General features: G+C 39.1%; 1 protein-coding gene across 4 annotated transcripts in view; it reads right to left on the reverse strand.

The window, feature by feature from the left end:
- Positions 1-27,870, reverse strand: part of SCAF8 (SR-related CTD associated factor 8) — a 196,093-nt gene that overhangs the window by 132,629 nt on the left and 35,594 nt on the right. For all 4 annotated transcript variants that reach the window (XR_006680462.1, XR_006680463.1, XM_045294340.1 and 1 more), the window contains exons 4-9: positions 17,196-17,357; positions 11,460-11,613; positions 10,023-10,153; positions 8,170-8,346; positions 6,486-6,565; positions 4,562-4,679 (exon numbers count right to left, since the gene is read on the reverse strand). Coding sequence is in view for 2 of the 4 variants with exons in the window: in XM_045294340.1 (XP_045150275.1) it covers positions 4,562-4,679; positions 6,486-6,565; positions 8,170-8,346; positions 10,023-10,153; positions 11,460-11,613; positions 17,196-17,357 (822 nt within the window). In the remaining 2 variants the exon portion in view is untranslated. The remainder of the gene's footprint in view (positions 1-4,561; positions 4,680-6,485; positions 6,566-8,169; positions 8,347-10,022; positions 10,154-11,459; positions 11,614-17,195; positions 17,358-27,870) is intronic.

Genomic DNA, 27,870 nt, shown 5'->3' on the forward strand with positions numbered 1-27,870 from the left:
AGAAAATGTTTTGAGAATGATGTACAAATGCGCTTTACACAATTGATGTGTGTATGGATTGGGATAACAGTTGTATGAGCCCCTAATAAAATGTTTCAAAAAAAAAAGATTAAAAAAAAATTTTTTTAATACATTCTACCTTGAAGATTCATTGGTCCCTTTAATAAATCTTACCAAATATAAAGATTGGTTTTCCTGTATCTCAAAAAATTTGCTATTTCTTCAAGCTAGGAATTATTTCATTATGTAATTATCCACTATTCTCAATTATATAAAAAAGATAAAAATCAAAGAATGGTAACAGAAGAATTCCGTAAAATCAATCATAAATCCGTTTCACTGCAGTTTTAAACACTGCTTCACTTTTGAAGAAAGTTCACACATGACTAAATATATAATCTTTTAAGTCTTTTATCTTTCCATCTTTCCTTGAACACAGTTGAATATTCAGATTTCTCACAACAGAAAAGTGAGAGGAATTATTAAACAGAGAAAAAGATAGGAAGAGCAGGATCTCATATGCTACAATCGAAACAATAAAATGTATCCTACAATTGAAATTGCAGACTGAGTTTTCAGATGGCCAAACTGCATATATTTCTCAAACACAAAAACTGGTCAATTATAAATAAATATACGTACTCAGAAGATTCAGTTCTGCCTTCGATGAGGGGGGTCTTGTCTCACATTACACTGCAAGAATAACCTGGATGCTAAAGGGATGTGTGGCTTCTGAAGAAGCCTCAATTTGGCACTCATAATGACCCTATAAGACAGGGTGTAAGTGTTCCCGTGGGTTTTCCAAGTCTCTTAACCCTTTATGGGAGTAGAAAGCCCTTTCTTGTGCAGAAAGATTGATGGTTTTAAACTGGTAACTTTGCAGACTAAAAAAAAAAAAAAACTTAAGAGGGCTCTCTGGTGACAATTGACTACCCCTCCTGGTATACTGGTACACATCCTGGTTGAAGAAATCCTGGCTCCTTCTAGCATGATTTCATACAAAGCATCAATAAAAATGTTGAATAAAATCAAACTAGAGAACGGCAGTTGGCCGACTTCCTTCTGGATCAGCATGAAGTTTCCTACACTTCAATCGAGTCTGAATCTATTTTCCTCCATGTTGTCAGTCTAATCGACAAGAGAGACTTTATCTTCAAGAACCTAATAAGCCATTAATCTCAGGACCATCTCCATTTATTTCAGACATTTATAGAAATGGATAGATCTTAATATCACATCTTGGAAGACATCGTGTTCAATTCTACTCTTTCCATCAAATTTCTCTGTATATTATCATTTCAGAAATCATAGTTTCAAAATTACAGAGAACGCCTAAGCTTTAGGCCCTAAAGTGACTGAATCTTCTTTAAATCTCTAGAGTCTTAATGTTCTTTTAAAAGACTTTTTTATTTACCATTTTTATCACCAGCATGCCATTTGGAGGGACAGCTCTGACACTTAAATATTCTGATATAACAAATATTAAAATCATCAATTCCAACTTACTGAAGACAAAAACAATTCCCCTTATGATTTCTAGCTCATTATTCTCACAAAGTGCTCCAGTGTGTCAATAGTTCACTAGTATTTACAGAGACTAGACCTCAACAGGGCCTCTAGGGGTGGTGAGAGCTGCAATGAGTAGAGTGACACTATCAGTTCTGTTCAGTTATCTGTAATAATTTTTAAGCAGCCACAGTAAGAGAGCTTACTAAAAAACAAATATCTCATTTTTTCTGCCTCTTACACCCTATCTTAAATACACCAATATAAGTGGTTTCCTTGTTAAGAGTTAATTACAGAGGGAGGGCGGGGGAGTGGGGGGGAAATGGGGAGCTCATATCAGGGGCTTAAGTGGGAAAAGAATGCTTTGAAAATGATGATGGAGGCATATGTGCAAATGTGCCTGACACACTGGAAGAATGTATGGATTGTGATAAAGAGATGTAAGAGGACCCAATGAATGTATTTTTTTTTAAAGTTAATCACATGATCATTAAGTTTGATTTTCAACTTGTTGATATGTTTCTTGATTCTGCTTTGTTGGAGGATTTATTCACTATCTGCCCTATACATGAGAAATGATTGTTTTCTTCTCTAATCCCTTTTCTTCATCGGAGTCAGCTTTTAATACAAAGTGCTTTTAAGAACTCCTATTAGTATCAAAATGATCCTATTACTGTATGCTCAGAAGTTGTAGAAATTATACACGAAGTAATGATGCCCAAGACTGTCCCATAGCAGATGAGATTCTTCTGGTCTCACTCTAGTACACAGTAAGGTTCACTTCAGTCATTGCAGAATTGATAAATGTAACTTATAACTAAGCAAATCTACTGCTTGGATACTATCTCTTGTTTAACAGTTCTGAGTTTGTACTTCATCATTAACAACATATTTTATTTCTTTTTGTTTTATTATTAATCATTTTATTGTGAGCTCTTGCAGATATAACAATCTATAAGTCAGGTCAAGCATAATTTTACAATTGCAACCACCATCAGTTTTAAAACATTTTTTCTTCTTGATTTCTTTGATATCAGCCCACCTTTAGCCTCTCCCTCCCACACCCTACCCCTCCAGGAACCCCTATTTTTTTTTGTGTGTGTGTGTGTGTGTGTGTGTGTGTGCGCGCGGGCATTTGCCATTATCTTACACCATCCAATGTATCCATTCACCTGCAATTCTGCTATTCATTCCCCTCGAGTGGGGTGATATAGTCATCACTGTTACGCTCCTCACCCCCCTCCGGAACCCTCGGAATCATTACTCCCATAACTGTTTCTGAAGGGTTATCTATCTTGGCTTTCATGCATCGAATGCTCTTAATTGTACAAATGAATATAAGCAGGTCTAACAAGATTAATGAGGTAAAGCAAAGACCATAAGAGTAAGGGGAGGAAATATAACACTCCCTAGATTTATCATCCCTTCTGTGTGGCTCTTCTGTGAGGGACTGTCCAATTATCATACAGGTGGGTTTTGGGTCTCTGTCCACGCTCCTTCGTGTCAATTTGATGCTTGTTTTTTAATTTCTCATACCTATCCCCATCAACACTTCATGATCACACACGCTCATGTGCTTCTCCCATGTGTGCTTTGTTGCTTCCCTGCGAGATGGCCACTTTTTAAGCTACAAGCCTATTAAGACCCCAGACCTTTTAATAGTAGAGCAATATCAGCTTTCTTCATATTTGCTTAGGTACCCATTTAGCTAATCCCATCCCTGTGGATACTGGCACACCACTCCCCTCCCATCCCTCCCAGAAGGGTTGCTTATCCCACCTATCTTATCTAGACAAGCAGCAAAAGAGGGAGAAAAAAACAAACAGGACTATACAAATAGTTCACAGACTAATTGTTTTCTCTCTGTTCAATAGTGAGCAGGACCTTTTAATATATCAGTCGAATCCCCTTTTCATTTAGGGTTCCATATACTGGGACCCACTTACCCTTATTCCCTTTTATTCCTTAGCATCCGAGACCAAGAGGCACACCTCCTGCAAGTCCCTACTGCTCTTCGTGCGGCCAGGGATGGGGCGGTCTAGTGCCCTGCCCCCATTAAACCTTTAGACTTTCAGTGTAGCCCTTTTGTGAGTACCCCAAGCAGTTCAGATGAGGTGCCAAGTGCTGACCCCAAGACTGATGTCTACAATGGGGATTCCTCTGGGACTTCGTGGTTTTGCTCCCATTGCTTAGTTACAACTTGAGTTTTTCTTAAGCAACATCCCTGCTGCTCTTCAGTGTGTAAGTTCCTAAATTCTCAGGCAAATATATTTGACAGCACATACGGCTCCACTCTGACTCCCATCAGAATCAGAGACTGAAAATAAGGTATAGAATTCTTTTTCCTTAACTCCAGACATAAGTTCCAGTTCAGTAAACATTAATACCCATTTTTCATGTACTATTTGCATTAGGAAAGAGTGCTAAAAACTGTTAGAGTCTGACAAATCAATGGCATACTACACTTCACTTAGAAGTGTTTAAAACTTCTCATCTATGTGTAAAATATGAATGTATCCTAAGAACGAAGATATGGGATATTAGCGGTTTGGTGTTGCATTATGTGTTTCATTCTGCTAAGTCTAAGTTGTCTGGTGGAATGTGATTGCCACGTGCTTGCTGTGCATGGACTGTACATCTATAACATACCTGACAATGTTCCTGCCACCTGGCAGGGGTTTCATTAAAAGCAGTACATTCACCATCACCGTGGCAGGGAATTCTGGTAAAAATCATGCAACGTTTTCTGCATTAACTCTGAAACACCATTTGTCTTCTGCCCTACATTCCAAGCTTAGGGGTATTCATTTCTGCAATGTTCTTAATGGAATCCTAAATTGCCAGAACAGACTTTGGTTACAGAAAAATAATTATGAAAAGCTCAGAAAAGACTGATCTATTTAGTGCTATATGAGAGAGCTCTCAAAAAGGAAAAGAAGATGAACTTGTTCAACTTTGAGGGCTCTTGGTACAGCTGTAGGCTTACTACTGGACTTTAGAAAGGGAAGCGAGTGACAGATAAAAGGCTAAGGGTACAGAGAGCACTAACTCTCACCTTTTGCGGCTGTTGCTGCTCCAGTAGCTGCTGCCTGAGGTGCTCCAAGTTCTGCTGCTGGAGCTGTTCGGCTATCTGATGAAAGATGGAATTGTTCACCGATTCTGAAACGTGAGGACTAAAAAGGAAAGGGGGTCATATATGTTAAAACTCACTAAACACAGAAAAAGATTTTTAAAAAGCATACATTGCTAACAGTGTTTGCTCTTCAATGTAGTTAATATCAAAAATGGAAAACTTAGGACCGTAAAACACTCTTCATTAGTGTTCCAATAGAAAACATATTAAAGATCCGATATTACTATTTCATATTACGAAGATCAATGTGTGCTTATTTATTAACATCAGTGTTTTCAAAACTCAGCACAATATAAGAACAATTAATTTATTTAAGTATTGTCACTTTCATTCCTCTAACCACTAAACTCGATGCTATCAACTCAGTTCCGCCTCCTGCTGATCCACGTGTGACAGAGTAGACCTGTGCAGAGGGCGGTGTTGGCTATCTTTTCAGAAGCAGATCGTCAGGCTGTGCTTCTGTGACACGACTGAGTGACTCAAACCATAAACATTCAAGTTAGTAGGTTAGTTGTCTATCACAAACCACCTGCGCAACCCAGGGACAGCACAGAAAAAGTGGGGGAAATTGTCTGAGTGTAAGTAAAATGTACAATGCAACTGATCAGAAACATTATAAAAATCACTGTTTTATTTAGATAATCAGAGACTTTATCAGGTATGCTAGCAGAAATATAGTGCTTAAATATAAATACAAGGAAAAATATTTTAACTGCACTGTGTGAATTCCCACCTGGAATTCTGGGTGCCAAAGTAAGACATGAATAAAAAAAGAGGGTACCCCAAAGGGGGTAATCAGGATGGTGAGAAGTCTTGAAAAAGCTGGGGGAAAGTATACTTCATCTGGAGCAAATAAACTTACGAGGAAGAACAATACCTATCTTCAAATTCTGAAAGGCTGGATCTGACAATCAATGGGGCAACATTTGTTTCCTGGCTTTAGAAAGCAAACCATGGACTAGTATACAAAAGTTATGGGAGCAGAATTCACTTAAACAAAAGAACATTCCAAATAGTTCATTTCTTACCTAGAAAACACTAAACAGGACAAATGAGCTTGCCAGGGCTGTTAAAGGAGATGTTTAAACTGCTTAGAAGAGTTACTATAAATAATCTCAAATGATTCTTCTAACTTTAAGCTTTATAATATAAAGTACTAGGTTTATAATTTTGTCAAGTAGAGCGGCGCTATCAAATGTCACCCTGCGTGTTATCCCAATGCATAAAAGAGTAACATCTGCTTGACGCAGAGCCACATAGTCTCCTCCCCCATCATCCACCCTCCGTCATTCTTCCACCTTCTATCACAGCTTCACCTCCACCCCAACACCTTCCTCCCCCACTGGTCCACTCACACACCCTCACAGAAGCTGTGGCTCTGCAGAATAGGCTGTTACTGCATTTTCTTTCTTTGGTTGGGAAATGGGATGGGGGAATCACTCACGTAAGTAAACACATGGTCCTTGTTACTACAAGTAAACTGCTAACCTGGTATTTCAAATGTTCTTACAAGTTTACATACCATATTGTCTGGAACACACAGAAAAATTACCCAACCAAATTTATCAATAATAACAATATCCATATTCATCAATAACAGCAATACTCATATTTCCCAATATGGAACTTTGAAGTATCCAAAATAAACACACAATCTGAGGGAGAGTCAAAAACAATACAGGGAGATCAGATAGCAACTCCTTCACCTTTCTATGATGGTAGACCAAAAAAGACCAAAATCATAAACTCTAACGTATTCAAAGTCAAATCAGCAGCTCAGGTGGCAAAGTAGTACCTAATGTTGTTGTTTATAAAATTAGTCTGAATGAAAAATCACAATTCTTACAGTTGAGAAGTTGGAATTTCCTTTTTGCATTCTTCACTATGCTCAGAATCTTCTCCAAAATCAAATCTATCCATCAACTTCTGGGGGCAAGGGGCAAAGGAGAAAGAAAAGACAAATTAAAAACAAGTCATACAAATCTAAGTTACAAAGATTAATTTGCACATCACGAAAACCCTCATAAAGTTAATTATGTCACATAATATGTAACTTATTTTATAGATTAAAACATTTCATTTGAGTAAATATTTACATTCTTTAAAATGTACTTTGAAATTCATTGTTATAGCTCACAAATCACACCGTTATCAGGACAAACACTGACATTCTTGCATCATAGAAAAAAGAGTAAAGTAATTATGTAGCTTATTAAAACACCTGTGCATAGGAATAATAAAATGCAATTCAAGCACAGTTCTAAAAATGTTGCATTATTTTCTGAATGGCTCCCCTTAATGGGCCTTTATGTGACCAAACTATTTAGAACTATAGTAATATAAAATTTATACTTGGAAACTAAAGGTCCATATAAGTCTAATAATCCCATAAATCTATATTCATTTCCCTATGAAAAGAACAGAAGAAATATGGATAACAGTTCTGAGAAATACTGTAGTATGACAGGAAATACCCAAGGCTGCTGTACATATTACACAATAAATCATAAATATAATATATTTGCAACACAAAAGGAAATAAGCTCAAAGACTATTCATTATAATAGTGTCAAAATTTCACATATTCAAGAGTTCATTTTAGCAGAGTAAATAATTTATTTATTTATTTTCGTATGTGGCATCCATACGAAAATTAGAACATTTAGAATAATTCACCTCAGAAGAGTAAACACTTTTACTGGCAATTTATCATTTAGTCAAAAGAAAATAAATTACTTAATTTATATCAGATGTCTTTTTTGGTTGTTAATTTTGAATCACTGTGAAGCCTGGTGTTGCAGTGATTAAGCAGCTGTTCAAACCGAACAGCCGCTCTGCAGGAGTTGAAGCAGCCTGCTTCTGTGAAAAGTACAGACGTGGAAGCCTCATAGCGGTAGTTCCATTCTGTTCAGTAGGGTCATTTTGAGTCAGAATCAACTTAACAACCATGAGTTTGGCTTGGTTTTTATACACAATTTATGCTCAAAACCTCACTTCCATGAAGCCAAGTTGAAGTCACAATGAACGTTTAGGACAGAGTAGACAGAACTGCCCCTACGAGTTTTCCATGCCGGTCTTTACAGACGCAGCCATCCTCATCTTCCTCCCCGAGAGCCACATGGAGGTTGGTGCTGCTGACTTTGTGGTCCACAACTCAGGCATCAACCCAGTAGGCCACCAGGACTCCTTTAGGCAGTACAGAGGGTTATTACTACAACTCTAAGGTAAAACGGAAGGGCTGTGGTGAAGTGGGTTACAAGCTAGGCTGCTGACCACAAGGGGTCTGTAGTTCAAACCCAACAGCCACTCCAAGGGAGAGAGATGAGGTTGTCTCTTCCCCTAAAAAGATTCAGAAACCTAAAGAGGAAGCTCGACTCTGTCTTAAAGGGTCACTCAAGTTGGACTCAACTTCACAGTGGAAGAAGATATAGTAAACTGCAATCTGTACAATTAGAATCGGCAGAGGCAGATCATAAAACAGATTCTAGTATGCTTCATACAAAAGTCATGTCTTCACATCACAGTTCTACCTTGTTAAAGGAGACACCCTGTTCCAGGGGATTCAGGGTGTTGGCGGCAGCAGCAGCAGCTGTGAGTTGTGCTGTAAGTGCCTGCAGCTGAACCACAAGCCCAGCATCAAGGGCTTGCAGGATGGAAGGCTGGGGCTTCTGCTGTTGTATCTGTAAAGTCTGTATCAACTGCTGAAGCTGGAAGAGGGACAGGGAATTAGTACAAAGCAAGTTGTGGGTGTGATCTTTAAGAATACCTCCCCCCATAAGTAAGGTGACTAGACTTCCCGCTTTTGGCGGGACATTCCCAATTTTTTTAACAATTTTCCCGTGTTCCGTGGCGTTTTTAAAAAGTTCCAATTTTGGGAAAGAATGCACAACAAGCTAAGGTATATGGTCTTCGGCTGCCATGTGGCTATTTTGCTAGGATATGAGTTTTATCAATGGTGTCCGGCTTTACCAATGTTAAAATCTGGTCACCTTACCCATAAGACTTATTAGTCAATGAAAACAATGAATGCTCACCCATTATAAACAACGCTATTATTATAACCATTGTTATCATCAGTTAAAAGAGAAAAACCATACTAACATATACATTGAGAAAATTTGAACTCAGAGACCGATTTTTTTTTGAGTGGTTTAAACTTAAGCTATAATCTAAGAAAAGCAAATTATGTTTTTAAGACTACATCAAAACAAATACCCAGCTTCGTACTGGAAGAAAGCTGCCTTTCTACTGAAGTGTGAGAAAAGAATGATTGCCCCTTCAAGGCTTGTGTTAAAATCTTTTCAAGAGCATACAACCAGTGCAATAAAAGAAAACTATATGTTATAAATACTTAAACCATAGATACAGACTTGCTCGCTGCAGATAATGGAGTTTAACTACAGAACAATGAAAACCCATTAAAGATGAAATGAAATTTGTCAATGGCTACTTACTCACCCAACCCCACCCAAAAAAAAAACAAAAACCATCAAATTTTCTAGCCTGCCAACTGGAAGTAGAACAGGGGTCCTCAAACTTTTTAAACAGGGGGCCAGTTCACTGTCCCTCAGACCGTTGGAGGACCGAACTATAGTTTAAAAAAAAGACTATGAACAAATTCCTATGCAAATTGCACATATCTAAATTTTGAAGTAAAAAAACAAAACTGAGTAAAAAACACCCAGCGGGCCAGATAAATGTCTTCGGTGGACCGCAGTTTGAGGACCCCTGCAGTAGATGATGCTGAGCTGTCGTGTCTGCTCTTCCCAGGGAGAAAATAGAAAAGCTCACAAGGATGGGAGAAAAATGTAGAACAGAATTTAAATTTATTTTTAAAAAGTCCAGGCTTAGTGGGTCAGACTGATCAAAAAGCTCAAGACTATCCTAATAGGATACCTTTTTAGTCTTAAACTGCAGCCAGTCCTAGAAGACATCTTTCAGGCAAAGACTATAGATTAGCCTATAAAATAAAAACACAAAGAATGTGCTCCAATTTGGAAAAATGAGCTATATGAGACCAAAGAGGCAATGTTTCCCCAAAAGCAACGATGAGACGGTAAACAGGGGACGGAAACCAGGAAGGTGAGGCTGAGGTGGGAGATGCTGACAAAGTGCAGGGGCAACAGCCAATACCACGCAAAATTGTGGAAACTGCTGAATGGGAAATTAATATGCCGCATAAGCTTTCACTCAAACCAATAAAGTGCTTTTTAAAAAAGTATTCACAGGAGAAGTCTAAGAAATGTGAAGGGCCTACGTTTACAAAGCTACTAAGCTTCACTACGATACACAACGTGGTATATAAAATAGCTTATCTTTCGAAAATGAAAAAGAACGAACCACACACCCTCAGCAGTATTTTATAAAATCAATTCCAAATCACCTGTTGGCCTTGAGGGCTCTGTAGGATCTGAGCCACGGCTGCAAGTGTATCTGTGTTGGTGATCTGAGACACCCACGGGTCAGGTAGGCCCTGGACCACATTGGCAGGAGTAACAGGTGTCACAGGAGTTCCTTTGAACAAAGCATAATCAGTATGTAAGTTGGTTTCAAAGGCTTGTGATACTGACTTTTGATAAGATACTTACAAAAGTATACAAATATTTTTAAATTCTCTTCATTTGGACAAACTTTTAAATCATTTAAAGAATTAAAAATTCTCAAGCAATTACAAGCTCACTCCCAAAGAAAAGTGAATGACATGAAGGCTATTCAAAATGCCCTGTTGATTTTTCCAATTCATAAAAAATGTTGTTATGTGGCATCTAGTTGGTCCAACTCATAGACTGAAACATTGCTGACCCTGCACTATTCTCAACTGATTTTTTAGAAGCCACTGTGTCAGTCAATCTTGAAGGTCGTCTTCGTTTTCACTGTCCTTCTACTTTTCCTGGAACGAGTCTGTCCAGATAACGCATTTAAAGTGCTGGAGATGAATTCTCGCCATCCTACTTCCCAGGAACAATTCTCGCCATCCTACTTCCCAGGAACATTCTCCAACTTCTTTCTAGGGCTGTTTGTTCTTTGTGTAGTCCAATATTCTTTGCCCGCACTCTAATTCAAAGGCCCTGATTCTTCTTTAGTCTTCCTTATTCAATGCCCAACGATACAGGCATATGCAAAATAAAGAACAGTATGTGTAACACAATATCGTTTTTTGTTCAAAAATGTAATTCTATATGTAGGTTGCAAAAACACCCTGATATATATCAAAATATTACCAACTATAATTCTTGGTTTACAATGAAAAGTGTTAAATCCCATTTAAATACTTTAACAAAATATGATATTGGCATTATTATTAAAGCATTTTTAGCTTCACTAAATTTTTCCAAGGCTCCTTACAAATGTTTCTCTATCAGGAAGCCATGATGATACTGTAGGTGAAGCACTGGGTAGCTAACTTTATGTTAGGTAGTTCAAACCCATCAGCTGCTTGATGGGGCCCTCTCCGCTTCACATAATGATTTACAGGTCTCAGAAATTCAATCCTATTCTACCCTATAGAGTCGCTCTGAGTTTGAAATGGCACCCATAGCAGTGAGCCTGCTTCACCGGATCAGATGATTTGTATGTAAGGTGAAGAGCTGACAAATAACTATACCTGGGGAAGCCTTAGGAACTCATCCGTTTTCCAAACACATTGATGTGTTTCTTTCTGACAATTAAAAACAAACAAAAGGCTTTCTCAAAGTTGGAAAGAATCACAAGTATAAATTTCGAATTGATTTTTTTCCTTCAAAATAGTTTCCTGGCTCTCACCTGGAAAGGAAAATGGGAACTGAATGTTTGTAGCACAAACCGCCTCAGGGCAACATACCTGGGGTGTTGCTCATGGCTGTGGTGGTGCTTGCCAGAACCGGAGTAACAACTGGAGGGGGGATCCCTGCTGCCATATCCAAGAGAGGCTGGATTATCTCACTCTTGAACACATTATTCTTCTGCCACAAGTTTAATACTCTTACTATTTTACTCTGAAAAGAAAGAAAACCTTTTATAAATTTTATGCTTTCAAAATCTTACCAGTCATTTCCTCAAGGTTGCTCAGGTATGGAATGAAAGAATGGACAAATATTCTTCCATAGGACTTTCCACCCATGACATTCGTGGTTATTGAGTTTTGCACTTGTTACCTTTAGCTGATTTTAAACACAAAAGCATTCTGATAGAGTAAATCAGGCGCTGTTATGCTGAAGACAAGGGAGGACAGTAGGTGTCCTTTATTTTCCGTGTCAACCCTCATGAGAAGATGGCTGTGGCTGTCTGGAGGCCTGTGCTGAGGAGGGTTTATGTACATTACAGTGGGTTGTAACTTTGACTCATTCATACTACTCGCTAAAGACAAATAAGCAACTGCAGGGCAAGGTCCCTGTATTATAGGGCAATTTTTTCTGAATGCACGTGTTGTAGAGGATTGAAGGACAGGGACAGGGGATAACTCAAGTAAGAATTTAACTTACTTCCTTTTTGGACCCACCATAAATGCTTATTTCTGTAAACATTTGAAATCAATGACACACAAACTTTTGTACTGCAGATTTAGCATCAAATCACTACTTGTTCCTCCTAGGTCTTCTTCCTCTGTAGGAAACTGTCACTGGCATACTGGCTCTAAGTTATCTAATGTCTTAAAACAGGCTCTGATTATCCTACAAAGCAATAACGAAACATAGCTGCTACTGGCAAGTTGGCCTGACCTCAGGGAACCACCTCAGTTCTTCATGTTCAGCTCACTCTCTTCCATACCGGTCTCAACAATCCCACCCCCATCAGGCATGTCACCACTACCTCCATCATCGGGTTGTTTGTCCTTTAGTGTCTATCCCTGTCTAGATGGCTTCGCAGCCAATGGACTTGGCAGAATTTCTGGAAAGAGATCATTCAGCCACGTATTTACACAGCTGCTGTAAAACTTCATGAAACATCTACTGTCTCCATAACCTTTCTGGTATCACTGGCCTTAGACCCATTCTGTCCATAAAAACAAATCAACAACAGACTTCTCTACTTATAAACTGGGAGAGTATACCAGGAGGCTTCTCAGGAGCCCTCCCTCAATTTCTGACTCTGCTATACTATTAGGCTGTCTAGTACTTTTAATGTTTTAACATGTAAATTTAGAGCATCTTAGGACAGTTATGTCTTGTTTATCAGTAACAGCTCTCCTGAGAGTAATTCTACAAATCACTTACATTAAAAACCAAAACTAGTTGACAACAAGTCGATCCCAATTTGTGACAACCCATGTATGTCAGAGCTTCACATGGCTCCATAGTTTTCAAAGACTGGTTGGTTATTCTACAGTAGTTGGTGCTGGTGGTTGTCAGGTAGTCAAATCACTCCAGACTCATGGTGACCTCATCTATGTACAACAGAACAAAACAACTGCCTTATACAACACCATCCTCACAATTGTTCAGTTGGAGCACACTGTTGCAGCCATTATGTCAATCCATCTTGTTTTAATGCCCTTCAACTTTACCAAACCTGATGTCTTTTCCAAGGATTTATCTCTCCTGATAACATGTCCCAAAGTACTTCAAAGTCTCACTTCTTGTTTGTTTGAGATGAACTTGTGTGTCACTAAAAACTAAAAGACCATTTCAATTTTACTTGTCCTGCTTTTTCTTCAAGCCACTCAAACCACATTTAAACCGGAGGGATAAGGAATCTGGAGTGGTTTTCCAGGGTAGAGGGAGTAAGGAAGTTAGGGAAGCATGCTATATATGTATTTACACAGGCCATCTCAAGAAATGACATCTACAACAATATCCAATTAAATCCTCCATATAAGTGGTTTTTCAAAATCTCCTAAGGAACATTCTGGCTATACATTTTTCTGTGAATCCATGGTGCCTTCAATATTCTTTGCTAGCACCACAATTCAAATACATTGATTCTTCTTCAGTCTTCCTTATGCGATGTCCAACGTTCACATGGGAAAGAGGCAAATGAAAATACCAGGGCCTGGATGTGCGCATCTTAGTCCTCAGAGTGAGGATCACAGAGTGATAGAATGCCAGGCCTAATGTCATAGGAGCCACTTGGTGTAGCTGTATCTTCAACTTTTCAGTTAGCCAAACAATAACACTACTATTCATACCATTCGGTGGCTAACTTAATTTTGGTTCAAAAGAGATTTCACAGAAAATCTTACTTAATTTGTGAAATTCTATTTATTTTAATTGTTGCCTATCTCTTTGTTGTACTCTTTATATTATAAACTTCAAAAGATTGAGCATTATTGCCTATTATTTCTTTGGTAATTCTGAGATCTAATAATTAGCAATGTGTAGTTAGCACATGACAACTGCTAAATTCCTAAATTCCCTTAGTTTTGCTAAAGTTTCACAGAACTCAGAAGCATCAGACGTAATTGGAAAAAAATGTTGCTCAGCAAAAAAACAAAAACAAAAAACACCTGCCTCACAATGTTCCTTAGCTTTCTAAGAGAGAAACATCAATTGTCTGATTCAGGGTAGGGGGAGTAGGAAAGTTAAAGAAACATGCTATGCATGTATAGCATGTTATTAGACTCCTTGAAATGGGAGCATCTCAGCACAAGTGCACAATGCGGGTCCCAAAAAAAAAAAACAACCACAAGAACACTGCCCCCGCCCCCACCCCCCAGCTATGAACTAAATTTTTTTTACAAAACAAACTTATCACCTTCAAAGTACTCTCCATTACACATAATACATTTGTCAAATCTGCAATTCCACTCTTAGAAACATTTTTCAAACTCATTTGTTTGAATGGCTGACAGCACCTCCTTCATTTTTTTCTTCACCTCTTCTACATCATCAAATCGCTGTCTTTTCATGTCCTTCTTCATTTGTGGAAATAAAAAGAAGTCGCATGGAGCGACGTCTGGTGATTCAGGTGCACAGAAGAGAAGCATGCTATTTTTTCTCAAAAACTGGCACACTAAGATGGCTGGGTGAGCAGAGGCACTGTTGTGGCAAAACCAGTCCTCACTGCCACAAATCAGGCCTATTTTGTCACACAATGTTATGCAATTTTTTCAGAACCTCTAAATAGAGAGCTTGATGAACAGTCTGACCTGGTGGAACAAACTCCAAATGCATGATCCCTCTCACAGCAAAACAAACAAACAAACAAAAACCAAATGAGCACCATCTTGATCTTTGATTTCACTTGATGAGCTTTTGGGGGTGAGGTAACTGACAATGGCATCTTCCACTGGCTTGACTGATGTTTGCTTTCAGGGTCATAAGAATAGCACCATGTCTCATCACCAGGAATGACCTTGGGGGAAAAGTCTGGGTTGCTTCAGAGCTATTCTTTCAAAGCACGACATGTTTCCACTGGACACACTTCCCTGGTCAGTTAGAACCCGAGGCACAAATTTTGCAGCGATCCTTCTCAATCCCAAATCTTCTGTTAAAATTCTCTGAATTGAGCTCCAAGATTGTCCAGATAACTTCCCCATCTCTTCAATGGTCGGTTGTCAGTCTTCGAGCACCAATGCTCAAATTTTAAAGAACGAAGTTTGTCATCAATGGACATTTCACCTTTTTCGAAATGAGAAAACCACTTGTACACTGAGTTTTTCCCATAGCACTGTCCTTGTAAACTATGTTCAACATCTCAACAGATTCTACGACATTTTTCTTTAACAAGAAACAAAATTTCACAACTGCACGCTGGTTCTGTGAAATTGGCCATCACAAAAAGGTTAGACCGAAACTGCTTTCACAAAACATTGCACAGTGATGAGAGAACCTTCCCAGGGGATGTCACTGGGTGCACTAACTCAGAGGGAGTTGTTCAATGATGCTCGCCTGGTGGGGGGAATGCATACTATGAAAGCTCTGCCCAGCAGTGTTGGTTAGCACACATTTTCTTGAGTTTGGCACTGGAAAATGTGAACCACACACACCGATTTATAGCATGTAACACTCTTGTATACAGGTATAAAGGAAAAATGACTAACTAGAAAGTAACTGTTTCATCTGTTACAAAAAAAACAAAAGGTACGTAGGAATCACAAAAAAACAAAATTTATGAATTAAAGAAAAAGGTGGAATCACTGATATGTGACAAAACCATGTCGATGAAGAAAATTCTCTAGAGGATGAAATTAAGAAAAAAGGGGAGCCTTTTGTTAACAGTATATTTTTGCAACACTAAAATATGAAATTTTACAATAAACATCTGGTTCAGCCTTAAATTCTTCAATTATAATGACTTATTTCTAAACTATGTTCAAACTACATTAACATACAAAATTCTATATTTCAAATGAAGTACATGAAAGTTATAAAAGGAATGCTGGGATTTCTCCTCATTGAACTTGTTTTCTAACACTTGGGCTCTAAGAAAGTGTCTCATGTCCTTATGTATCTACAAAGACTTGCCAGGTCCACAGATACCCAGATATTTCAAACGTGGCCTGTAGGTGACAGCTATACTTTATCAAATAATCTATTCATTACATACAAACTAATAATGTCATTCATGACTATGAATATGGTAGACATGTAATCTTTTCTACAAGGGTTAAAAAGAGGAGCCTGGTGGTGCAGTGATCAGGCATTGGAATGACAGTTCAAAAACCACCAGTGGCTCAGCAGGAGAAAGACAGGGCTTTTTGGTCCCATGAAGCAGCAGTTCTCAACCTGTGGGTCGTGACCCCTTTGGGGGTCGAACAACACTTTCACAGGGATCGCCTAAGAAACTCCTGTTTCCAATGGTCTTAGGAACTGAGACACGGCTCCTCGGCTCCTCTATCAGGCTCCAGGCGGGTCCACCCACATGCAGATATGCTGATCTGGTGAGAAAGTAGCTATCTCAACCTTCTTGGCTTTTTACACATACTATTGCAAAATGTTGCCATGTAGTTTACTGTTGTTGTATTAAGACTGTTACCCATGCTACACCATGCTTCAAAACAAAATTTTATTAATTTGTAAATAGAAATAAATATTTCTCAATATATAATTACATATTGTTTTTGTGATTAATCACTATGCTTTAATTATATTCAATTTGTAACAATGAAAATATACCCTGCATATTATATATTTACATTACGATTCATAACAGCAGCAAAATTACAATTATGAAGTAACAACGAAAATAATTTTATGGTTGGGGGTCACCACCACATGAGGAACTTTATTAAAGGGTTGCAGCATTAGGAAGGTTGAGAACCACTACCATAAACAGTCTCAGAAAACCCACAGCTGGAGTTCTATCCTTTCCTATAGGGTCTCTATGAGTCAGCATCGACTTGATGGTAATGGGAGGGTTAAAAGAGAAACACCCTCCCCCTCATTTTCCTCACATTGAAGGCCACAACAGCAGTGAGGTCGAAAATTTAAGACTCCCTTGTTTATTTCAATTGATAGAATCCAAATCCAAATCTCTAAGTCAAAGTATTTTTTAAATGTTGACATACTGTTCAGGATGAGAATGAAATAGGAGTAAATGAAAATACATTCATAAGTCATGTGATAACATAATCCGCAGGCCCTGGTGAAGCTCAAGCTCAAGAAGATAAATGTGCCCTTAAGAAAGAACAGCAGCATACCTTGTCATCCCCTGGGCATCGATACAAATTCTGAAAAGTGCTAATGATGTTATTACTAAATCTGGGTGCAAACACATCCTTCTCTTGACCAAACTGATGTCGGGATTGTCGTACAATGGAGTCGATCACATAAAGTCCAGGCACCTTGTATTCTGGTTTACACTGAGGAGAAAAAGAAGAGCAAGAAGCAGAAAGGTAAAATTCTGGGCAAAACAATCACCATAAACCCTATTAAATGTCTACTAAAGGGCATAAGAACTATCACTTTGAGCACTGTATCAGGCAAGCTGAAGAGGCTGTGATCCTAAGGCTCATATCAGACAAGTTACAAGTTTTACATACATTATTAAATCTATCCTTTCAATCACATGAAGGAATTAAAGCAGAAAAATACCAAGTGCACAGACCAAGGTGAAAAGACATTTGATGTGTTTGATACAACTGATGTACGGACTTTTAGAAGAGCTGTGAGTCCCCAAGAAAATTATTTGTTAAAAGATAAAAAGAAAATATTAAAAATAAAAACGTTCCCCATTTTAGAAAGAAAGAAAAGACATTTGGGCCAACAAACAAGCCTAGATCTTTCTTTCTAAAGTTCATTTCCTAAATCATACTGCTCTCAAAGTTAAACTTTCTTATATGTTAATAACTGGTCAATTCCGATAAAGCAAAGTAGATTCAAAAGAAATACCTGTCAAATTAGCTAACATTTTTAAGACTTTATGTTTAATGATGGCAAAAACCAATTTTAAGAATAACTTTTTATGAAGGGGCTTTGAAAAGTTCATGGTACAACACCCATTCCCTTTTAATCCCATTATTCCATGAACTTTTCAAAGCCTTGCAAAGATTTTTTTTTTTTTTAGCAAACCTCTTTGAAAAAAAAACAAGTGCCCCTTTTTAAAGGGAAGAAGGAAACTTCGTGCTATTTTTTTCTCATGTAATTCTCACTCTAGAAATTTATCCTAAGAATGTAGTTTCAACTTCTCCACTGGATCAGTGTTTCTAATCCATTTTCCAATGTGAGGCATATTACACCAAGCCCACTGCCATACTTCAGGCTCATGAAGACACTCTCGCACCGACAGAACAGCCCCAAAATTGTAAACTTCTTGAAAGCAGAATGACATCTTTCTCTTGAGTGCAGTTGGTGAGTTCAGACCACACCCATTTCGGAAAACAACCAACTGCTTAACTACCGTGTTAGAGGCTTTTGTAGCCCATGTAGTTATATAAGCCCAATAAGGAAATCCGTTACTATCGAGCTTATTGCTCCTACTTTGCTGTTATACAAAGAGCAAAATCTACCTTGAAAACATTTCAGTTGAAATAAAAACATGGCTGCAAAGTAGGAAGGGTCTACCTAGATAAATAAGTCACTCAAAGTAATTTCCTGGATCCCATATATGGCACTTCATCAAACTTGCAGTTTTTAAAAAACAAAGCTCCTTGAAAAACTTGCCAACACTGAAAAGCAACCTTTCCCATTCTTTGATTTATAATAAAAATTTTGATTACCAACTTGGCATTGCAGAGCGTACACAATAGCCAACTCTGTTTCTGCCCTTCTGCAGCCATTACCTCAAAAATGTATCAGCCGTTTAAGCAGTGGTCTCTAAGATGGGGGGGGGGGGGCCCCCCGCACTTCTCCATAGTGCTGGACACCTGCAGGCACCGTTCCAGATAACCACACTAAAGCAATTTTTATCACAATAAAGTGCATCACATAAGCTTTTGAGTTTATCGGTGCATGTAAGTTATGTTTATTGCAGTCTGTAGCGGGCAATTATGAAAAAGTTGGAAATACTGTGAGAATGACCACATTGTAAGGCAGGCAAGAAGTGATCAAATGCATTTTTAGAAATAACATAAGACTTGCCACAGTCCTTCAATTTGTAAAAAACACATTATCTGTGAAATACAAAAAAAGCAAGGCACAAAATGAGGTAAAAATGGGGTATTTCTGTAAGTTTGGACAAATTACATATTAACCTTCTTGTAACAGAATTCCCGTCACTAAATTAGCCTCAACAAGCAATTAAATTAACTAAAAACACAACTTTTAAATAACCTCAAATTTGGTAGACTTGGCTAAGAAACTGCAACAAAGAATCAAAACAAACACAAAATGTTTGTTCAATTTCTTCTCCAAATTCCATCAGTATAGAAAACACTAGAATCCCTCACACTTTCCTATAGTGAGTGGTATGTTTTTCTCTTGGAATAAAAAAATTAAAAACCTGTGTCATTAAAATTTTTATAGATACACCATCTAGAAATGATATTCTGGTCATTTCTAATCCCTTGGGATGCCAAGACCCAATCTTTTCTGCAAGGGAAGTGCCAACAGATGGGCAGGCACACTTTCAAAGGCATGTGGTGTGATTTCTATCCTACGGACATTCACACTATCAGCTCAGGGTTTGGTGAGTTAGACATATACAGGCACACATATGTAATATAGAAACAAAATGTATACAATGACCCTATTATAACATGTGCTGCCACCTTCTACTATGAAAAACGCTTGTTTAAAGCTGGAATGGCTAGCTAGACATAAGAGTGTGTGGCTGCGATCTGCATGGTCAGCAGTTCAAAACAACCCAGCAGCTAGCTCCACGGGAGAAAGATTAGATTTTCTATTCCTGTAAACAGTTAAGAGTCTCAGAAACCCACAAGGCGTTGCTAAGAGCCAACAATGACTCAATGACAAGGAGAGTTAGAATATTTGCAGGAAACTAGCAAACATGGTAACTTTCAATAACAGATCTGCTCTAAATGCAGCCTCACCAGCTGTTAGCCAGTCCTGCCATGGTTTTATTGCTATTCTGTCCGTAGATTATTTTAGAAATCTCCCCATTCCACTTTAAACAAATTCTTATGTTAACAATATGCATGTTCTTTATTATGGTCTTCCCTTCCTGGGGATTCGACTGCTCATTACATGCGGCACAGCCCTAACACACAGATGCAGAGACAGACACATAAGCTGAATTGGGGTTGGGGATATGACTACGTGTTTGACGGTCTACCTGTACATGAGTATTGACCTTTGCTGCAAATAGATTTATGAATGTGGTGGAGCATACATGGGACAAAATTATAGCAATTTCTGAGATATTACACCAAACACCTTGAGGAAGGAGTCACTAAGAGTAGGAGCTCGGGATCCTACTCTTAAGTGACACCAAGGTCAATTGACAAACACAAAGACAATGTCCCATACCCCCCTTTGCTGAGTAAAAACGAAGGTGATAAAAGCTCATGAGTGACCATCAAAAGTGTACATACTGTTCTCTCCCTGTTGGGGAAGACAGAGGAGTGATGAAAATCAAAATCGCCCAATGGACTAATGGATTGGAAAAAGTCTACACAACAGAAAAACTAGACGGTGCCCAGCTACCACTACCTGCTGCTCTAATAGAACAGAGTGTGAGGAAATGTGGAACAAATCTCAAAATCATAAAAAGGACCAGCTTACTGGTCAGATATACACTGGTGGAAACCCAAGACACTGGGCTTTAACCCCTCTTCAGATCTGGAATGAACTCAGCCCTATGCTCAATTTTCAGCCAACAACATGCAAGTCTATCAATGGAATGATAGCACTAGTAAGGTATGTTCACCTTTAAATAATCAAACATTTGCTACAAAGTGGCAGCATTTGCTCAAGGATAAAGTGCAGATGGGTGAAGAGAAAAGTGGAGTGGATGGAAACAGAAAGCACATGTAAGAAGTGGGATATGCAGTATTGTGTTGAGATGATACCAGTCAATTAGCTGAAACAAAATGTGGATACACTGTTGAATGCAAAACAGAGTGTTTGCTCTGTAAACATCCCAGTGCACAACAAAAAGAATAAAAAAGAAAGAAAATCACGTTTCTCAATGATTTTTAGCATTTAGGGAGGTGCACTGCCCATGATTTCCATAAGCCTGGTCCCTGGTCTTGAACACAAAAGACACACACACACACACACACTTAAGTTAAAACTATTGTTTAGGTGACAGCCAAACTTAGCGCACCCAGAATCTACCAACTAAATCCTGAATCCCATCATGCAGGGGGAATATGGTGAGACAGACTAATTCACTGTGTTACCTAATTTAAAATGTTGTTTAGGACATAATTCCATTTCTTTTCTAATGTCCTCCACTAGGACTGCATGTGCCTCAGCAGAGGGGCAGTGTATTCCCAGCTTCCCCAAGAGAGTTTTATAAACAATAAACCAATTATTAGCTGGTAATGTAATGCTCACATATTTTTAATTGAAATTTAGTTAAAGCCATCATTGAAATTTGCCAATAAAGAATTCTAGGAAATCATAAGGAGTCTTAAAAACTGTCTATAACAACCAAACACACAAAAAACCCTTCTATAAGATTTGGCTTCCACTCAATATAGTAAAGATGTCAGTTCTGCCCAAGGCACTATATAAGTTTAATGCTATCCTGATATGAACACCATCATCATTCTTCAAAGAATTGGAAAAACTAATTACCAACTTCTCATATGGAGAGGGAAGAAACCCAGAATTAGGAGAGAATGCCTCAAGAAGAAGGACAAAGTAGGAGTGCTTGCTCTACCTGACTTCAGCACATATTATATAGCCACAGTGGTCAGAACAGTGTGGTACGAGTATAACGACAGATATTCAGGCCAATGGAAAAGAGCAGAAAACCCAGAAATAAAAACATCAGCATACAGACAACTGATTTTTTTAAAGGGCCCAAAAAATATCAAACAGGAAGCAGATGGCCTCTTCAATAAGTGGTGCTTTAAAAAATGGGTAAATGCAGAAAAATGAAGCAAGACCCTTACTTCACTCCATAAACAAGAATAAACTCTGGGTAGATCACAGACCTTGAGGTAAGACTCCAAACTATTAGGGCCATTAATGAGGGAAACAGAACAAAACTGAAAACCTTGGCAAAGGGAATACATAGGGTTGTCGGAAATCGGGAAAGACACAAATACAGGTGAGTCACAAATTGACAAGTGGGATATACGGAAGATAAAACACCTGTATACATCGAAAGAATTCATTAAGAGAGTAATAAGAGAGCCCACAGACTGGGAAAACACCTTTAGCAATGACACATCAGACAAAGGCCTTATTACTAAAATCTACAATATTTTGCAAGAAAAAAACTAACTGCCCACTGAGGAGGTGGGCAAGGGACTTGAACAGAAGTTTCACAGGGGCAGAAATCCGAACGGCCAATAAGCATATAAGAAAATGTTCCCGATCATTACCCATAAGAGAAAAGCAAATTAAAACAACTATGAGATACCACCTAACACCCTCAACAACAGCCCTATTCAAAAAATCAGAAAGTAACAAGTGTTGGAGGTGCTGTGGGGAAATATGAAATCTCATCCATTGCTGGTGGACCTGTAGCAGTCATTATGGAACTCGATATGGCAATATCTAAAACACATGGAAATTGAGCTGCCATACAAACCAGCAATCACCCTACTGGGCATATATCCAGAAGAGGCAAGAAGCAAACCACAGCCAGACATCTGTCCTCAAATGTTCATCACGGCACAGTTCATAATTGCAAGGAGTTGAAAACAACCCAAATTTCCATCGACAGACGAATGGATCAAAAAACTGTGGTACTTACATACAATGGAGTACTATGCAGCCCTAAAAAGCAGCGAGGCATGCATAAAGCATATTGCCACATGGGAAGAACTGGAGGAAATCAGGCTAAGTGAAGTAAGCCAAGCACAAAAGGACAAGTACAACATGAGTCCACTGAGGTAAGCTTCAAAAAAAATCGGGGCACAGGGGAAAAGCTACTATGCACATACATTGCTGGGGTGAGGTTCAGCAACTAAGGCAGAGACCAAACCCAATCCAGGGATACATACAGAAGCCAACTAAATAGGAGGGGAAGAAAAATAAAAAGACATTGGGGGGGGGGGAGAGAAGGGCACTAACCTACCCAAGGGGAGGGTATTGTATATATCTCCATAGGAGAGGTAGAGAGAGATCACGCTTCAACCCGATGTGCCAAGACATGAATACAACATACCAGGATGTACCAAGGAACCAACAGAGAGATCTGAGGGGCTGGCCCCAATCCCAATTATGCGGACACACACACACACACCCCTCAGAAGAATGCACTTCAGAGGACAGCACTGGGGCTATATAGCTTGGGGAGAGGGACGAGGCTATAGCTTGGGGAGAGGGATGCATCTGGTTAGAACACATGGGAGAAACGAAAAAGGATGGAGAGGGAGTGGAGGACATCCTGGCCCACCAAGCCCTGAGGACGATAATCCTGCTCAGAGCAGACGACGCACAGAGAGAACCATAGGGCTGGCTCCACCAAGAGACTCGACATCCCTCACTAAACCATAGATAGCGCTGCAGGGGACAACTATGGAGACGATGCGGGACTTGTGCACAATCTGACCCCACCACATTGGGACGGAACACTAAGAGCATGCAACAGAGCAGCAAGGGGAGCAAAGTAATGAAATCCCCGAGGAAATACCAAAAATAGACTTTGGATACAAAATGTGACACCCATCAGAAAATTCTCGTAAAGGCCAACAAACAGACCTTGAACTATTATAGGCTTTTCAATTTTTGTTGATGGGTTGTTGTTGTTATAGTTTTGTTGGTCTTTACTTCCTTTGTTGTTTCATTTGCCCTTGCCTGGTTTTTGTGCTTATTAATGTATCTGCATGTCTATGTAGGTAAGATAGACAAGATAAATAATTCAGATGAAAAGAATGGAATCAATCGTTCTCCGGGGGATATAGGAGAAGGGGAGGTGGAAGAAAGGAAGGTGGGGGGGACCAACCCAGGGACAAGGGAACAACAAGTAAACATTAAAATCAATGGAAAGAAGGTAAGATGATGCCTAGTGGAGCTTAATCAAGGGCAATGTAGCAGCGAGGAATTACTAAACTCGAATGAAGGCCAAGCATGATGGTGGGAAAGGAAATAGAGGAAAGAACCAGGAGGCAAAGGACATTTATAGAGGTCTAAATACAGGTATGTACATATGTAAATATATATACTACGAGAAGGGAATAGAACTATGTACACATATCTATATGTTAAGAATTAAGGTTGCAGATGGACGTTGGGCCTCGACTCAAGTGCTCCCCCAACACAAGAACACTTTGTTCTAATAACCCGGCATTCTGTAATGCTCACCTTCCCTACAGAATCGTTAAAGACAAAATGGGTGCAATAAGCAAATGTGGTGAAGATAGCTGATGGTGACTAGCTTATCAAAAGATAAAGCATCTGGGGTCATAAAGGCTTGAAGAAAACAAGCGACTATCTAGCTAAGAAGCAACAAAGCCCATATGGAAAAAGCACACCAGCTTGTGTGATCATGAGGAGTCAACGGGATCAGGTATCAGGCATCTAAGACCCAGAACAAAATCTTATGCAAAATGAAGGAAGGGAGGGGGCATGGAGTGGAGACCCAATGCCCATCTGTAGACAATTGGACATCCCCTCACAGAGGGGTCACAGGGAAGAGATGAGCAAGTCAGGGTGCAGTATAGCACTGATGAAACACACAACTTTCCTCTAGTTCTTTAATGCTTCCTTCCCCCCACTATCATAACCTCAATTCTACCTTACAAATTGGATTAGACCAGAACATGCACACTGCTACAGATAAGAACCCGCACACAGGGAATCCAGGATAGATAACCCCTAAGGGCCAACAATGAAAGCGATACCTGGGATTAGGGGAGGGTGGAAGGAGAAAGGGGGAATCGATGACAAGGATCGACATACAGCCCCCTCCCAGGGGGACGAACAACGGAAATGTGGGAGGAGGGATGACGGAGGACGATATAAGACATGAAAATAATAATCCATAACTTATTGAGTGTTTGTGAGGGAGGGCGGGCAGGGAAGAAGGGGGAAGAAATGGGGAGCTGATATCAGAAGCTCAAGTGGGAAGAGAATGCTTTGAGAATGATGATGACAGCATATATGCAAATGTCCTTGACACACTAGATGAATGTATGGATTGTGATAAGAGATGTAAGAGCCCCCAATAAAAGTATTTAATTAAAAAAAATTTTTGGCTTCCATAATTTCCATGGTACCTCCCCAACCCCAATTATTAGCTATAAATTTTTTTAATTTTCTGTAGGCCTTATCAATTTCAGTTTTACATAAAGCTCTGCTACAGATCTAAAATTTATCTGAGATACAGATAAAATTTGCATCACATTACATATCAATTCGCTTCTGCAATGACTTGTGATCTCTCTTTATCACATATTAAAGCTTTATATATAAGTATGCCTAAAAAAATAATTTAAAAAAATTGGCTTCCATTATGACAAAAACCCTTAGGCAGCATTTAAAATTTCACACCCTGGAGCAAACAGGCCACAGGTGAAAGAGGTCTTGGGTCAGTTACCCTCTTAAACAACAGACTGCAGGAAAGAGGTATCGTGGCCTCCCTCTGCTCCAAATGAAGCAAATCTGGCCAACTCCAAACTGACCACGCAGCTTCGTTACTAAGCACAGCTGAATCTTGATGACAATACTAAATACAGAAATCAGAAATCAACATGTATTTTGCTTTTGTATATTTGGTTCTTTTTTGATCTGTGATTTGGAAAGTGATTCTAGATTGAACATCATAAGGGTTAAAGCTGAAACTGAACTGAAAGTGATTTCCTAATGTTTTTCTTTTTTAAATAGCCTTGAAGCAACACACACCATATTAGGAAATTAAAGTCTAACATGCCAAGCACAGCAAAGAAAGTGAGCAGCACTAACGTGAACACTGCCAGTGGGGGTGCACAATCACTGTGTTAGGAAACTAGCAGGATCCTAACTAGGCAAGGTAAAGAACCATACATACTACAAACCAGCAATTCCACTCCTAGAAATATTCCCTACAGAAAGGAAACCCACGCAGGAGCATTCTTCTTAACAGCTAGATATGTGTGATATATTTTTAAAAGGTGGGGGAGCCCCCCCGCCCCCCCCACCCCCGCGCGCGCACGTGTGTGTGTGTGTGTGTGTGTGTGTGTGTGTGTGTGTGTGTGTGTGTGTGTCAAGGAGCCCTCGTGGCGTTGTGGGTTACAAACCCATCATCTATTTCTTGGGCGAAATATGGCGCTGTCTGCTCCTATAAAGATTTAAAATCTCAGAATTTTTATATTATTAAAGGGTCACCATGAGAATTAACTATAGCAGTAAGCTTGGGCAATAAGTGATTTATAATGCAACTGGTGAGAGACAGGCAGGGTTGATCCAAATAGACACTCTAAAATATATTATAGCATATCCTCAAGTTTCTACCTTTGGTCTTGGCCAGTCTCAGAGAAAGGTGGGATACAAAGAGCATAATTTACTGGTGACAAAATCAATTAAATGCCAGAGTACTTTGTCAAAAGTTTTTCAGGGTGTACAGGAAAAAAGCTCTGATGCAATAATGGGTACATGCTGGGTGCTCACCACAAAGTCAGCAGTTTAAAACCACCAGTAGCTCTTACGGAGAAAGATGAGGCTTTCTGCTCCTTTAGAGATTTACAGTCTCAGAAACTCACAGGGGCAGTTCTACTCTGTCCTACAGGGTCGCTATGAGTGTAAATTGACTTGATAGCAGTGAAGGCTTTTATTTTTTCTCTTTTTTTGTTTTGTACTTAAGAAATTAATTTGACTATCAATTTAATTTCTAGTTTATCACCATCACTCAATACCTTTCACAGTTACAACATGAAACCATCAAGTAACATCCAGACTTCTCTTCACTGGGACTATTTGTTTATAATATGCAAAGTATATGTAAAAGATGAATAAGTTCTCCTGTTTTGTAGAGGTGAACGATAAAAATAATACTTCAAATTATTCTACTAAGTATGAGTATTACATCAAATTTGCATACTAAATACCTAAGATTGAAAATCTATATGCAGTAAACCTGCAAAAACCGGAACCTGTGTAAGCAGCAAAATTGAGACGGAAACCGTAAACAGTTTCCACTAAAAAGAGCAAGTGTAGTAACACTGCATCTGACAATTCTGGAAAACTTCCAAGTCCCAGTAAAAGCAGGCCCATGAAGGTCTGGTTCTAACAAGTTTCACTGATGAAACTCATGAATGCAGTTCCTCACATTTGCTTAAATAATGCCTTACTATAAACAATACTTAAGCCAGTGATTTTGAGGTGCTGTGTCCACATAACCAGATCCAGTGCTGTGGAGCAGAGCACCTGCAGGTGGAGCAGAGCTTGGCCCAGCCAGTGAGGCGCCACTTGTGTTTACTTAAATCAGTTGTCCTCGAGTCCCCCCCCAGCCCCCCCCAAGCTTTCTGAAAGAATGGAAAGGAGGAAATCAAATGTTTCTGCTCAAAAGCAAGCTCATTGCCATCAAGTCAACACCAACTCGTCTCGATGCTATAGGACAGAGCAGAACCGCTCTGTGGGCTTTTGAGACTGTACATCTGTATAGGAGCAAACTCTCATCTTTTTCCCCCAAGGACCAGCTAGTGGTTTCAAACTACTGACCTTGTGGTTAAAGTAGCCCAACACATAACCCACTAAAAGCCCCCAGAGCCTCTCTAAAGATTTCTGCTAGTATTACAAAAATACGCTAATTTGAGCCTCAGCAAACTAAAACAAAAATCTTTATTCTGCAACAAAAACCCACTGTGGGTTGAAAATAAA

This window comes from Echinops telfairi, unplaced genomic scaffold, assembly GCF_000313985.2.
Source record: "Echinops telfairi isolate 266 unplaced genomic scaffold, ASM31398v2 ScPeMD7_3533;HRSCAF=4204_0, whole genome shotgun sequence".
Classification (NCBI taxonomy): domain Eukaryota; kingdom Metazoa; phylum Chordata; class Mammalia; order Afrosoricida; family Tenrecidae; genus Echinops; species Echinops telfairi.